This window comes from Rhamphochromis longiceps, linkage group LG3 (genome assembly GCF_057381845.1).
Source record: "Rhamphochromis longiceps isolate RC_006_pf linkage group LG3, R_longiceps_female_GT1.1, whole genome shotgun sequence".
In the NCBI taxonomy this organism is placed as follows: domain Eukaryota; kingdom Metazoa; phylum Chordata; class Actinopteri; order Cichliformes; family Cichlidae; genus Rhamphochromis; species Rhamphochromis longiceps.
In genome coordinates this window covers 49,566,600-49,579,475 of record NC_140559.1, presented here as the reverse complement: position 1 = coordinate 49,579,475, position 12,876 = coordinate 49,566,600, and the positions used below count along the sequence as shown (strand labels likewise).

Sequence of the window (12,876 nt, the reverse complement as noted above, 5' to 3'; positions counted from 1 at the left end):
ATTTATAGCGTGCCATGCGATTTGACGATCAGCCTAATGGCGCTGTCAGGCTTGTGGAACAAAGATGGAAAACTGGCTCAAACAGCAGCGAGGCCTGGAGGCATGAATGGGCTTTCATCACACTTGCTCTTCCATGATGCATTGAAATCAATAGGATGCTCTCGTTCTCAGCCCAGCGGTGCGGATAGGTGTCAGTCAATACTATGCCCCATTAACAGATGAGGAACGAGTGCATTCCAATGTGTCTGCGAGACCTTTGACATGTTGCGACACAGTGTTATTTTGCAACACTGTTTTGCTCCGCTGATGTTTGATTCCCGATGATATATTGCTTTATGCTGATATTAAAGATACTCAAACTGTGAAGCTGATTGGCTTTAGTGATTTCTTGAACGTTAGGTAGTAGGTGCCAGTAGGTTTGCAGATTTCTTTATTAGAATAATTTTTTTGACCTTTTAAAAGATAAACTGTGATAAAAAAAAAAAAAGAAGTATCCATTTAATTTTGCACTTGACCTTCCACACAGGATGATTTGCAGTAAGCGACAAACTCCAGAGCTGGAAAATGATGTCCAGACCAGTCAGTACCCACAGACTCAAAAAAAAAAATACAATAACACGAAGAAATTGTGACACCTATGAAAGAGCTCTTTTGTGCATCTCCTGTTTAAATTCGTTCACGCTTAAAGTTTTGCCCGTGTTGGAGTATTTTTAATGCCGATACTGTTTATATAGTTATATATTGCACACTTAGTTTATGCAAGGTTAATTTCCAAGAAGTCTTTACTCCAGCTTTAGCGCTAATTGCCCTCTAGCCTAGCCAGCTAAGTTTGCTAGGTTTAGCTAAACGCTTAGCACTCTTCCACATACCTCTTTTTCAGTTTTGGTAACATAAATAAATAAAGTAAATAAAAGCCACAGACCCGATGCTTAATTAAGGCCATAAAAAGAAATCTAGTGAGGAACAACAAGTGCAGAATTGTTTCTTGTGCAATGCTACATCATCTTCACCTGGACAGGCAAAGTAGCATGTAGCATGGCTGTAGGCTGTTTGGTTAAGCATAACAATTGAGGGCTGTGTTCTGAAATTAAATGAGTATTTGATGAGGAAATACCAAGCATGCACAATAAAAAGCATGCTGTTCAAAAGCCTTGCCTTGCTTCAAGCTCAGATAGCCCTATGCACACCTCCAATAGGCAAACACAGGTAATTCTTCCACCCCGAGCTCAGCAAACATTTCCCAGCAACTATGTCACTGCATTACTTTAGACACAGCTCATAAAGCAATGATTACACACCGGTTCTTATCAGACCCCAGCTGCGGTGATGTAATTCGAGGCTGTAACTGAAATGCAAACATACCAGGGGAAACACATGAGGTGTGTTTGAGGCAAGCAAGGGTGAAGTAGCTTCACATTACCCCTGCACACTCGTGAGATAGTCTGTGTAATATGGCTCATTAACACCGTCTTGTCTGTCTAGCCAGAGCTGAGTCCTGAACTGTTTGTATTGCCAACATGTAATAAGAGCAGTTAAAGGGGGTCAATACCAAACATTTAACGCCAGTGCTTGGTGCTCCTTCATCCGACGTGCGTTGCCGTTGTCTGTGTAAACGACCCTGACGCTCCACTTTGTGCAAACACACCAAAGGGAAGGTGGAAAGCCCATCCTGCATGTGATGTAATGTGGCTAACTTGCAGGTTTACTTTAACAGTCAAGGAACAGGAGGGAGTGCAATGACCTGCAGCTATACTCGCAAGGAGGGAAAAACCTCATTGTAAATCATGACAGCGCTCCGCTTCCTGCTTGCAAAGTGGGACCTTGACATAATTTGGGGTTATGATGGAGAAGACGGAAAGTATGTGTTTGTTTGTTTGGATGTTTACTCAGAGGAATATAATTGTCACCGTATAAATTTAAAGTGGGTAATTCAAGCCTCTTCTTTTTTTTCTTTTTCGTAAACAAGCCTGACAAAGTCAGACGTGAAACATACGAGTCAAAGACTGAAAACGCCACATAAGCAAAGCCCTTTCCTTCTTCTTCTTCTTCTTCTTCTTCCCCGCTCATTCTTGCAGCATAAATGCTCCTCACTGTGGGTTTGAATTGTTAAGACTTGTTTACTGGTCTTAGATAATATTTAGCCTCAGCCATTAATCATTAGGGCCCACGTCAGTAAAGTTTAAAGATGCAGTTCGATCCTGATCTTCGAGCATAACCAGCCGTTTCCTCACATTCCAATCTTTATTAATAATCTAATTACGCTGAATCAATCCATTCAAAACGTCAGTTCAGATAAACTCTCTCCCGAAGCCATCTGTCACATGTGTCTCCACTTGTCGCCAGCGAGCACCCCCACCCTGCTCTTGTTATCTACAGTTGCACCACTGTGTCAAGAGGAAAGGCTGTTAAAGAGCAACTAACGCACGCTGACTCAAACAATGCAGGGGATTGTGGGAGCGTGTCATGGGCTGATCTTCCTGACAGGTAAGTAAAGACTCGAGGCAATGCCGTCACTTTCCAGGAAGGTCAAACGACTGCCTCAGCTTTGACAACCGCTGGGGGGGGTACTGTATACTCAGTGTGCCCATCATGAAGCAATTTAACACCAGCGCCGCAGTGGAAATTTAATTAGTTTTGCTTGTGTAAGCCACGCAAGAGAGCGTCATCATAGAGACATGTAAAGGAGTTGTCTGATGAAGCTAAAGATGCAAGCCTCTTTTCAATGATGCCGAAGGGTCCGTGGCATTATGATTGTTCAGGAGATGGGGTTGAAACGAGTCACACACAGATACGCTTATGGTGGAAAGAAATGGGAGACGCATTGTTCAAGTAGGCATGGTCCTCCCTTTGTGTAGTTCTAATGTCACATAGACTTCCGCATACCCTTCTTAAAAGTCGCCTCTTCAGATAAGGAGAGTAGACAGGAGCATGTGTGTGCACTATCAACAAGCAGCTCGGGTGTCCTTGACGCGCATCATAGAGCCAAAACAAACAGCAGCAAACAGAAGGCAGGTCACTGCGCTCCTAAAGGCGCCATCGTGCTCGACTTTTGTCACAGTTCTCTCCAAAATAGTGAGACTTCTCCAAATACAGAGGTTAAAGAGGGGAAATTATATATGAAGCCAATGAGGTAGTTAGAGATGAGGGACCTTGTTTTGCCTAGCGTGTTTGTTTATAGGGTTAAAGTTGTAGATGTGACAGCGACAGACTGGTGACCTGTCCTGGGTGTACCTGCCTTTCATGCAAACCAGAATAGGAAAAGGGGAAGAATAACATGTGAATGTTTCCACTTTTATGAGTAAATTATTAGACAAACAAGATTATGAAGACATACACATTTACCATTGGGGTTTTTTTTTTATTTGGGAGTATTTAAGAGTCTGTTTCTTTTCCATCTACTCAGCTTCACTACTGACGCTCTCATACATGTTAACTACCGGTATTACCAAAGCATCATTACACCAGGAGTTCACTCGGTATTACATTGAACAGAAACATAGATTATTCTACTTGAGGCTCAGCATGTTTAGCACAGGTTCATGGACAAATTCCTTCACAGATGACACAAATGATAACATTTTTTTTTTTACTTTCATGGCTAATAAAAAGCTGCTTTGTCTGTCATCAGTTAAAGCTTTCCCACTAGCTCATCTATGTTTGCCCTCTGAGTAAACCCTTAACCTGCATGGAAGTGTCGCAACGCATCACAATGAAAAGTCCTGTATTAGCAAGTAGGCTAACATTTGCTGAGATTAAAACACAAATTAGCTTGTTTATTTTATGTGGCAGTGTGAGGAAAAACTAAAATGCTCAATTACATTAATAAACACTCGAGAACTCTCAGTCAGGGTAAAGTTCACAGAGATGCACGTGGAGACTGATGAATGTGTTTGTTGCCCACAGCTGTCTGTAGGAGTTTTTCCATTGATTTGTGCAGCTTCAGAGGTTCTTCCAAAGCCAGAAAATGGTAAATCATAGTGTGTAGATTTTTCACACTTCAACTAAGTGAGCGCTCAGTGATAGCTTTACAGTTAGATAACTCACGTAGATGTCTGAGCCCCGTAATAGCTGTTAGAAAAAGACTCTGTTTACTAACTTTTTAACATTTTTCCTTTATCTGTTCAAACTGCTATGTAGGCATGAATGTTTCCAGAACTATATCTAGCATGGGACCTTTTGTGATACTAGATTTGGACAAATTAATTTTTCTCAAAAAAATTGGGAAAAAAACTATCTATGCATCCAACTGCATGGTGGTGGTGGGGTCCGGGGGCCCACATGCCATTGGAAGCCCCAGGGCCTCCAGTAATGCCGATGCCTTCCCTGCCCATGAGGAATGCCTGCTGCCGAGCCCACTCACAAACTATGTTTCTATCTGCTTAACGTTCAGTTGTCGCTGGAGCTGGCAGTAACACTGAGCGCCGAAATGTTTGAAAGGCATCGACAAATCTAAGCTGCAGGGTCAAACACATGAGTCATGGAGTCGACATGTATGCAACAGTACATCAAATAATGTAACTGTTATAATTCGTATTTATGAGGTCAAGAGAGAAGTCTTTTTTCCCATGTAAGAATCAAATGAAGATTTGTCTGATATGTTGATACTTCAGTCTTTTTATGTTTTTGGTTTTTAAAAGAGAGATTTAGCTTCAGCGCCATTGTCGTGGAACGTTACACCATTTGGCCATACATTCATGTCAAGCGTGAACAGCGGCAACACCTGATCCCGCATCTAAAAGGCTTGTGCAGACAAGCCGTGTGTAAACCAAGCAGGGTCTCTTGAACCTGGAGGAGGGCTGGAGAAACCACTAATCCCACTGGGGGCAGTTAAAACAACAGGTGCTTTGGGGGGAGGAAGCTCAGCTGTCGAAAGCAGGGGGTGACTGACTTGGGGTTTGCTTTGGAGCAGCTGCAGGTAGAAGCACTGGGTCTTGACCTGGGAGGGCCTGGGTGAAGGAGTGACCCGATGGTTGATCGCGTGAACTTCTACAAGAAAAGTCCCGCCATGTTCTTCTCTGAGAGTCCGCCGAAACCAAAAAAAGCCCCCAGACCTCATTAGACAGAGGACTTGTGGCTGTGCATGAGCTGTGGAGCAGCTGTGCTTGTCAGCGTGTGGACAGATGGGATGCCATATTTTAATGGAGAGCTTCGTCTCTTTCTATCCAGGCTTTATTAGGTCCCTAGTGACAACAGAGACTCTATTCAAGCAAGACCATACATGCTGTTCCACATAAATCTTTGTTCATGCGTAGGCCGCTTTTCATTTAAACTTACTTTATCCCCTGACTTAGATCTGTTCGCCTTTCATTTAAACATGACCTGCAGCGACAGCACACCGCTTCTCTCCCAGATAGAAAATTTATATAGCTGATGTATCGCTGTAGCACGGGATGAGTGCGGCACAATAACCCCTTCGGTGGCAGTTTCAACAACAGCTGGCGCACTTGAAAAGTTGGCACGCCGCTCAAATGCGATAGCTAATTTAATAAACACACGTTTATGGCTTGATAAGCTTCTATTCCTGCTGGATTTAATGACAGAATGCGTTTGAACTCTTATCTCACGTTCAATAAAGTGCAAGATGAAGAAAAATTGGGACGCTGATTGAATCCAAAGGTCACTTTTATTTAATTCAGTGTGAATAAATGCAATACTGTCACTTTTGACAGCTCTTGAAAATGCATTTACGGGGATATAAGACAGAGAACAGACAGAGAACACGCTACGCTGCACAACACCTGTCCAATGACGTCGAAAACTACAGAATGGATGACTCTGTTTCGGGTAAACAACAAGGTCATAAAGGACTCTTTAACCACTCATTCATACAAACCTAAATAGCAGTCAGTTTACTTTTCTGTGCACTTGCAGGAAGTGAACAATAATACTTAAAAAATACTGTGACATAACACCTTACACATCAGCTTTAGCAGCACTATATTTCAGTGAACGGCTCTCACATACACTCACACACAGACACACTCAAGCCGCACTTTCACATCTTTCCCTTCAAAGTCAACACGCTTCACGTTTCCGATATCCGACTTCTCGCCGCTTCAGAACTAAAAACTACAGTGACTTCACGATACATTTGATTAAGAGCGGTCTCAGCAGCGTATGGAAGCCCGTTTCCGCCACTAACGGAAAACAAAAAAAGCATCCATGACTCGAAATTTCAAGAAAATAACTCGAAATTTCGAGTCATGGATGCTTTTTTTTTGAAATTTCGAGTTAATAGGTCGAAATTTCAAGAAAATAACTTGAAATTTATGGATACTTGCTTTTTGGGGGTTTTTGTGGCGGAAACGGGCGTGTGCCGACAGCAGTGCAACGCAACGGACAAATAACGCTGTTTTAAGCTAATGCAGGCGTTAGCTAAATCCTGCTATAATCTCCTAATTGTCTCGAGGGTACTTCTTTAATTCTGTGCTCTGAACTGAGTCCGGGGTCACCCCTCAGACTGTTAACAAAGTAATAATAATAATAATACAGGAATACAATTAGTGCTGCCAGCGTTAATCTCGTTAAAATGACGTTAACGCCATTAACGCGGCAAATCACCGTTAGCGAATTAGCGCGTATCCCCCAGTGTGTGGGGCTGGATAGCGCTAACGTGTTAACGAGCTAACCGCGCTAATGTGTTGATGCCATCCAGCCCCACGCACGTGGGGATCCGCGTTAACTCGCTCACGGAGATTTCCCGCGTTATGGCGATAAAGTAATTTTAACGGGATTAACGCTGACAGCACTAAACACAATCCAAAGTGTCCAGTGAATACTTCAAATCCAGAGTGGTGGAATGTTTCTAATACTATTTACAGCCTCGTTGAGATTCCCATTACGACTAAGTAAAGCCTTCAGCACAACACGTGCTTGTAACAGGCCTTCAAACATCACAGTGGCGTAAGCTTCTTCATGATCACACTGTTTGTGTTTCAGTGTGCGGGTGCTTTCACAGACGAGCGCCTCGCTGCTGCTGCGAGTTTGCAGAAAAGGTGCGCGGAGGTGAAGAGAATGCTGTTGTGAGCAGAGGATAAGGAGTGGGTATAGTGCGTGTGGAGGTGGGGGCGGTCTATGACAGCACGGTGAGCGTGACGGTTCCTTTGGTCCTCTTCAGAATGCTGACGGCCTCTTCGTGGGAAACCCCCTCCAGAGTCTGCCCGTTGACGGCCATGATCTGGTCTCCTCGCTTCAGGCGCCCATCCTCTGCAGCTGCGCCCTAAACACACACACACGTGTGCACACCATCAATAACAGAGGCTGTCGGTTCTGCAAAGATAAACAGTGGCACAGATAAACGCCTCTCACCTTTCCAAAAACAGTTTTCACATATATGGGCAGGTCTCCGTGGGGGCTGCCGTACCCTCCGACTATACTGAAACCCAGCCCGTCTGGTCCTCTATCAAGAGTGATGGTCTTATACTGAGGAGGGCTGAGGGAAAAGGTAGAAGGCATTTAAAGGAAAACCAAAGCAACAACCTGTAGTTCTCCTCCTCTGAGCGCCCCTGCGTCTAAGACCATCATACCTGAGGTCGTCCTGGAAGATGCAGCTGGGCGTGAGAGCCCCACCGACCTGCTCCTGAGGGGGACCCGTCACGGTGGTGTCGCCACCTGCAACCACCTGGAGGTGCGTTAACACACAGACACAGAACACAGCTCTGTTATAGTAATACTGGCGTTGATTTACTGCCCAGATAAAGACTGATAGCATGATGGTAGTGCTGGATGAGGGCGCTTTATGGTGCTTCAAAGCCTGTGACCGCCACCCTTTGTCTCGTCTGTGCTCAGCTGAACACTTTGAACAGAGATAAAGGGAAGTAGAGCTGGGCGATATATCGAGTTTTTAAAACATATCGATATATTTTTATACGAGATATAAGATGTGACAATATCCTTTATATCGATATAGTCTATGTTACGTTATAATTATAGTTGTGGAGCCGCAAGTTTGCCTCTCTTTCGTCCACTTTTGTCTCTACGCAACGTTACTCCGCCTCGCCTTCACTGAAGACAACTCCCCCTCCTACCCCATCGCTTCACGTGCAGGCAGCGACAAGACGGACACGGCAAATCTCCGTTAACGAGTTACTGCGCATCGCCCCATGCGTGGGGCTGGACGGCGTCAACGTGCTAACGAGCTAAACATGCTAACGAGCTAACCGCGCTAACGAGCTAACCGCGCTAACCCTAAAATCCTTTCATTCTCTCAAAAGTTGATAGCGCGCCTTATGTATGAATTCTGGTTGTGCTTGGTGGCCGCGAACCGATTTTATGTGGTACACGGCGTTCAGCAATCTGTCAAAAATGTTTGAGTACGACTTTGGTAAGCTACGGAGCTGCACCGCTTGATAGATTGTCGGCGCATTACGGCTACCGAGGAGCTTCGCGGAGTGATACGTACTGTGCATCAACGTAATATTACCGTATTGTGTGTGTATAAGGACCATAAATGGCACCTGTAAGAGACGTGGTTATGAAGCGGATTTCAAACTCCAGGCTGTCAGTCACACAGTAAAACTTGGGAACAGAGCAGCTGTAAAATCTGTCTGTCTTTGTTATTACGCTCAGCATCTTTTAGTTTACATTTTGACTGCACAATTGTGAGCTCTTTGTTTAGCACAAAAACAACCTTGTTTTCTTTTATTTATGGAGCATTATTATTTAATGAATGCTCATAATTTAATTTTGAGTAATTTTTCATGTACATCTGTGCTGTATGTTAATAAAAGTGCCTGTGTGACATCTGGGACACAGCTTTGACTAAGAACTCTTTTTGTTCTTACTTTATGGCTTAAAAAAAATATCGAGATATATATCTTATATCGCCATCCAGCTAAAAAATATCGAGATATGAATTTTGGGTCATATCGCCCAGCCCTAAAGGGAAGAATATGACACAAGCTGCAGCTTATCTGCCGATTTATCTGGTAGAAACACAGGAGGTGAGAGAAGACGTTTATAGGAGACCTGCAGCTGTATCGTTCCTGTCGCGTTCTTGAGCAGGGCGACGGCCTGAGAGTGGCTCATGCCTTCAGCAGAGGTTCCACATATGCTGACGATTCGGTCGCCGATCTGAAAAAGTGAGAGTTTAGAACATTTTGGGGGGGAAACAGTGCAGATGTGCAGTGCAGCAGAAACTTTTCACACTTTCCAAAGAACAGTTTGGATGTTTCGAGCAGCCTGCTGCATGTCAGCGTCATAAAAGCGGTGCCCACCGCCTGAAACTCGCATCTGTCACTGCTGATTTCTGTGCTTTCATTATTAGACCGCACAAAAAACGTAAATTCACGGTTCAGCTGAGTAATTTCATTACGCCGCGCTCTCTTTTCTCTTTCAGGCTGAAATGATAAAACGGCATGAATATACCATTCAGGATTCACCCTATTCATTTCAATGAGTCTTTCTGTGGGCTTAATGGCCTTAATACAGGAGTGGGAGATTTATTATCCACGTTAGCAAATGGCTATTGTCCTCCTCCAGCCTCAGTCTAACACAGTTTCAATTGTCAGTTTTTCTGTGAAGGTCACAGCTAAAGGTTAAGGGCTCGCGGCCTCTGGGAGCCGCTGAGAATACATACACTGAGTGAGTGGGAGTAAATAAATGAGATTCGCATTAAATCCCACACAAGAATTGGAGATATGCATAATTTCTGATGAGAGCCAAAGATTTGAGAGGGAGGTGGCCAAGAAAAGGTCTCATACCTTGAGATTCTGGGTCTGAGCAGCCAGTCCGACGGGATTCATCATGGCGATGAAGATGGGGATGTCGCCCAGGGGGCTGCCCACTCCGCCCGCTATGCTGATGCCCAAAGAATCAGCGGGGCCTTTAGTGAACTCCACTGTTCTGACTTCCTGATGCTCCGGGTCTGAAACAAACGCGTCGCTCTGATGACTCGTCTTTTCTTTTCCCGCAATTTGACCGACATTCGCAGTGGATTTCAATCTGCTTGTTTACACTTACAGTCTTGCCGTACTTACATTCTTGGCTTGTACTAAGCCTGTCAGGGTCACCAGGATCTGAACATGGCTGAGAGACCACCTTGGCGCTTCCTGTCTCACTCATCTGAAACAAAAGCATTCAGAGCGCTTTCTTGTCAGGCATTAGATAAGAGGAATTTCTATTCAGCTCCAAAGCGTTCATTTTCTGCCTTTATTTTTTTACTAGTGTAATTTTGCATGATTGGGTTAAAAATAAGCTACTTCTATTTTAACCACTATCTCATCAGCTACATTACCTGGCTGCTTTGAGACAGCCTTCTTTCCGAGTGGAAGGGCCCCGCCTTAAACCGCCCCACTTCCATTTTGATAGATCCCACGCAGCACTGCAACACAACACACAGGCATTATTGTACGGTTATTCGTCTTTAATTGTCCTGCACACATTTGACGATTGCGCATGCGGGGCGGGACTACCTTCAGCAGCGCAGCCACGGCCTCCTGAGTGGCTGACCGGACGTCCTCACCGTTGACCGACAGTATCTGGTCGCCCTGCATCAGCCGACCGTCAGCCTCCACCAAACCTCCTTTCACGATGTCGGACACAAACACCCCTGTGTCGTTCCTGCTCGGAGAGACGGGAAGACTGAGACGCGGCAGTAGGCACGACACGTCTGTGACCGCGTGCAGCACTCTGCTGAGGATCGCTAAGCCCCCTTTCTCAAATTGCTGACCTTAATCCTACAATTTTCCAGAGCTCTGTTTTTTAACTTGTTATTGCTGGTACAGTATTGATCTGGCAATTTCAGGCTTTTCCAATGGAGCTGCCTGAGTGTGGCTTGTATAACAGAATATTAACCAGCGATCACTTTGACAGTATTGTGCTGTTGGAGGCTTCGGTTCACGGTCAACAGAGTCAAATTCTGCGCTCGCTGTGAGCGAGAATATAACGTGCAGGAAGAAAAGATGACTTATCTTAAGCCTCTGCCTTTTCTTCTTTGTTCAGAAGCACATCTGAGCCGTGGACTTTGCATATCTGAGGTGCCAATCTCCACGTGGATAAGAACTAGCACAAGCAGTAGCTGTGAAGCAAGGCAACTTGATCCCACTCAGTCCTCGGTGCCAGAGATACTTGGCTGTCACAACTGCTCACCACTAACTGCTAGCTTGCATATTTTCCTTTCTCGTAGGTCGTCTGGGCTCCTGTCTTTTCCATCCTTTTGAGCATTTTAGCCTTTTTCTTGCCACGTGTGTAGCAAAACCACTGTGACAGAGGCCGAAATGTTACAACTGTGTTAAAAACTGTCCAAACTGTTTAACCTTTGACACTAGCTTGGGATATTTAACCCTGACCCCTGTCTCCTCACAAACTTTCTGTCAGCATAAAACATTTACAGGCACGCAGAAATCCAGAGGGCTTATAGACGCTCCGCAACCTGCCTGCTCTTATCCCAGTGATAACTTTGTAAATCTGTCTTTGCTGATCGAGTGCTAGCAACAATAGCGGGATTTTCACGCTGACGCAACAAGTGCTTTCAGCTCCGTCTCTGGTAACACAGCGAGGCGAGAACCGCCACTAGTACCGAGGAGAATGACTGAAATACAAACCTGTTCTGCTGACTCATATGAAAATGCAGTCACGCAGAAAAAAAACCTTCATTTAGCCACGATCTGTTCAAGCTACACATAAAAAAATTATGATCTCTTTTTGATTTCCTGCTGAAAAAAACATAATGATTTCATGTCTTTGTAACAGACATGTCGTGTGGGAAAGAAGGGATTTTACTTAATCTGCGTGCTTACACCAAACACAATGACTTTTGTTGGTAAGTAAAACTGGTTTAACTGATGGCTGCATGGACAGAAACATGATAGAAGTAAAAGCAATGACCTCACTCTCCCAACTATGGAGTATAAAAACAGATAAAATACAAAAGGTTACCTCTGATCCCGCGATCTGCATTAAAAAAAGGTCAAAACAATATAATTATAAAGTAGGCTGATAATTACATTTCAAAAATCTAGAATGTTTTCAATTCCTTGTTTGCTTCTATGTATTTTCCAACACGCTAACACCTACTGTGAGCCAGAAAGCACCTAGTGGAGTCACTACTCTGCTATTGTTATATGTAAAGGCTCGTCGCCTGACGCTCTCAGCAGCAGAGCTGATTCTAACAACGTTCCCACCTCCTCCCGACAATGCTCAGTCCCAGGCCCTGGCCGGGATTCTTGTGCAGCTCCACGGTGAAGGAGTCCCACAGGTCTTCCTCCTTGTACTGGGCCTCGTCCCTGTAGACCGCCAGCCGGACCCTGTGCGGCGTCTGCCGCAGCACGTTGATGGCTTCGTCGTGACTGGCCGCTCGCAGGTCGATGCCGTTCACCTGTGATGAGAGAATGCGTGCGTAGGTTTTGATCCAGCTACTCGCTCGGCCATATTTGGTTAAAGTAGCAGAGGCCTTATCTTCTGTTCCAGTGTATAAGTTAACTGCAGCGGAGGATTATATATAAAAAGTTCTAACAGCCTCATTTATTGCACAAAGTTTCCTTTAAACCGTTTCTGCTTTAGATATAAGGAAACTAGGTCATTCCTTTGAAATCACAGGCTGATGCTTGACTTAAAGTACAGCAGGGAAACCTTCCCACAAACCCCTGTGAGATGCTCCAGTGGTCAGTCTAAGAGCGATGCCCAGCTTTTCTTCTTTTCTTTTTTCAAACCACATTTAAAGGAGGGAAAATACCATATTATCTTTCACCGTGCACACGCAGTGGATTTTATTTTTTCCCCATAGTATCTAATGGCATGACTGCAGAGTGGGAAACTGCTCTTTTCACTTTCCCTCGCTGACCTTATTTTCTAAACACAGCAGCCTGGCTCAGGGACAGGAGTGAATAGTGGAGAGCTATTAAGTCATAAGGGCGTGTGTTTCAATTCAGATCTAGT

The 12,876-nt window shown here is 44.6% G+C and overlaps 1 protein-coding gene across 6 annotated transcripts in view; it reads right to left on the bottom strand.

Annotated features, from left to right (window-relative positions):
• Positions 1 to 6,764: 6,764 nt before the first annotated feature.
• The window catches only part of mpdz (multiple PDZ domain crumbs cell polarity complex component), a 50,314-nt gene continuing 44,202 nt past the window's right edge, over positions 6,765 to 12,876 (bottom strand). For 5 of the 6 annotated variants that reach the window (XM_085400197.1, XM_085400194.1, XM_085400191.1 and 2 more), the window contains 9 exons: positions 12,123 to 12,316; positions 10,413 to 10,560; positions 10,235 to 10,321; positions 9,978 to 10,062; positions 9,702 to 9,865; positions 8,968 to 9,072; positions 7,527 to 7,621; positions 7,309 to 7,432; positions 6,765 to 7,219 (listed from right to left, as the gene is read on the bottom strand). In XM_085400197.1, coding sequence (XP_085256323.1) covers positions 7,073 to 7,219; positions 7,309 to 7,432; positions 7,527 to 7,621; positions 8,968 to 9,072; positions 9,702 to 9,865; positions 9,978 to 10,062; positions 10,235 to 10,321; positions 10,413 to 10,560; positions 12,123 to 12,316 — 1,149 coding nt within the window. In that variant the 3' untranslated portion in view covers positions 6,765 to 7,072. The other variant, XM_085400196.1, reaches the window with a different exon arrangement.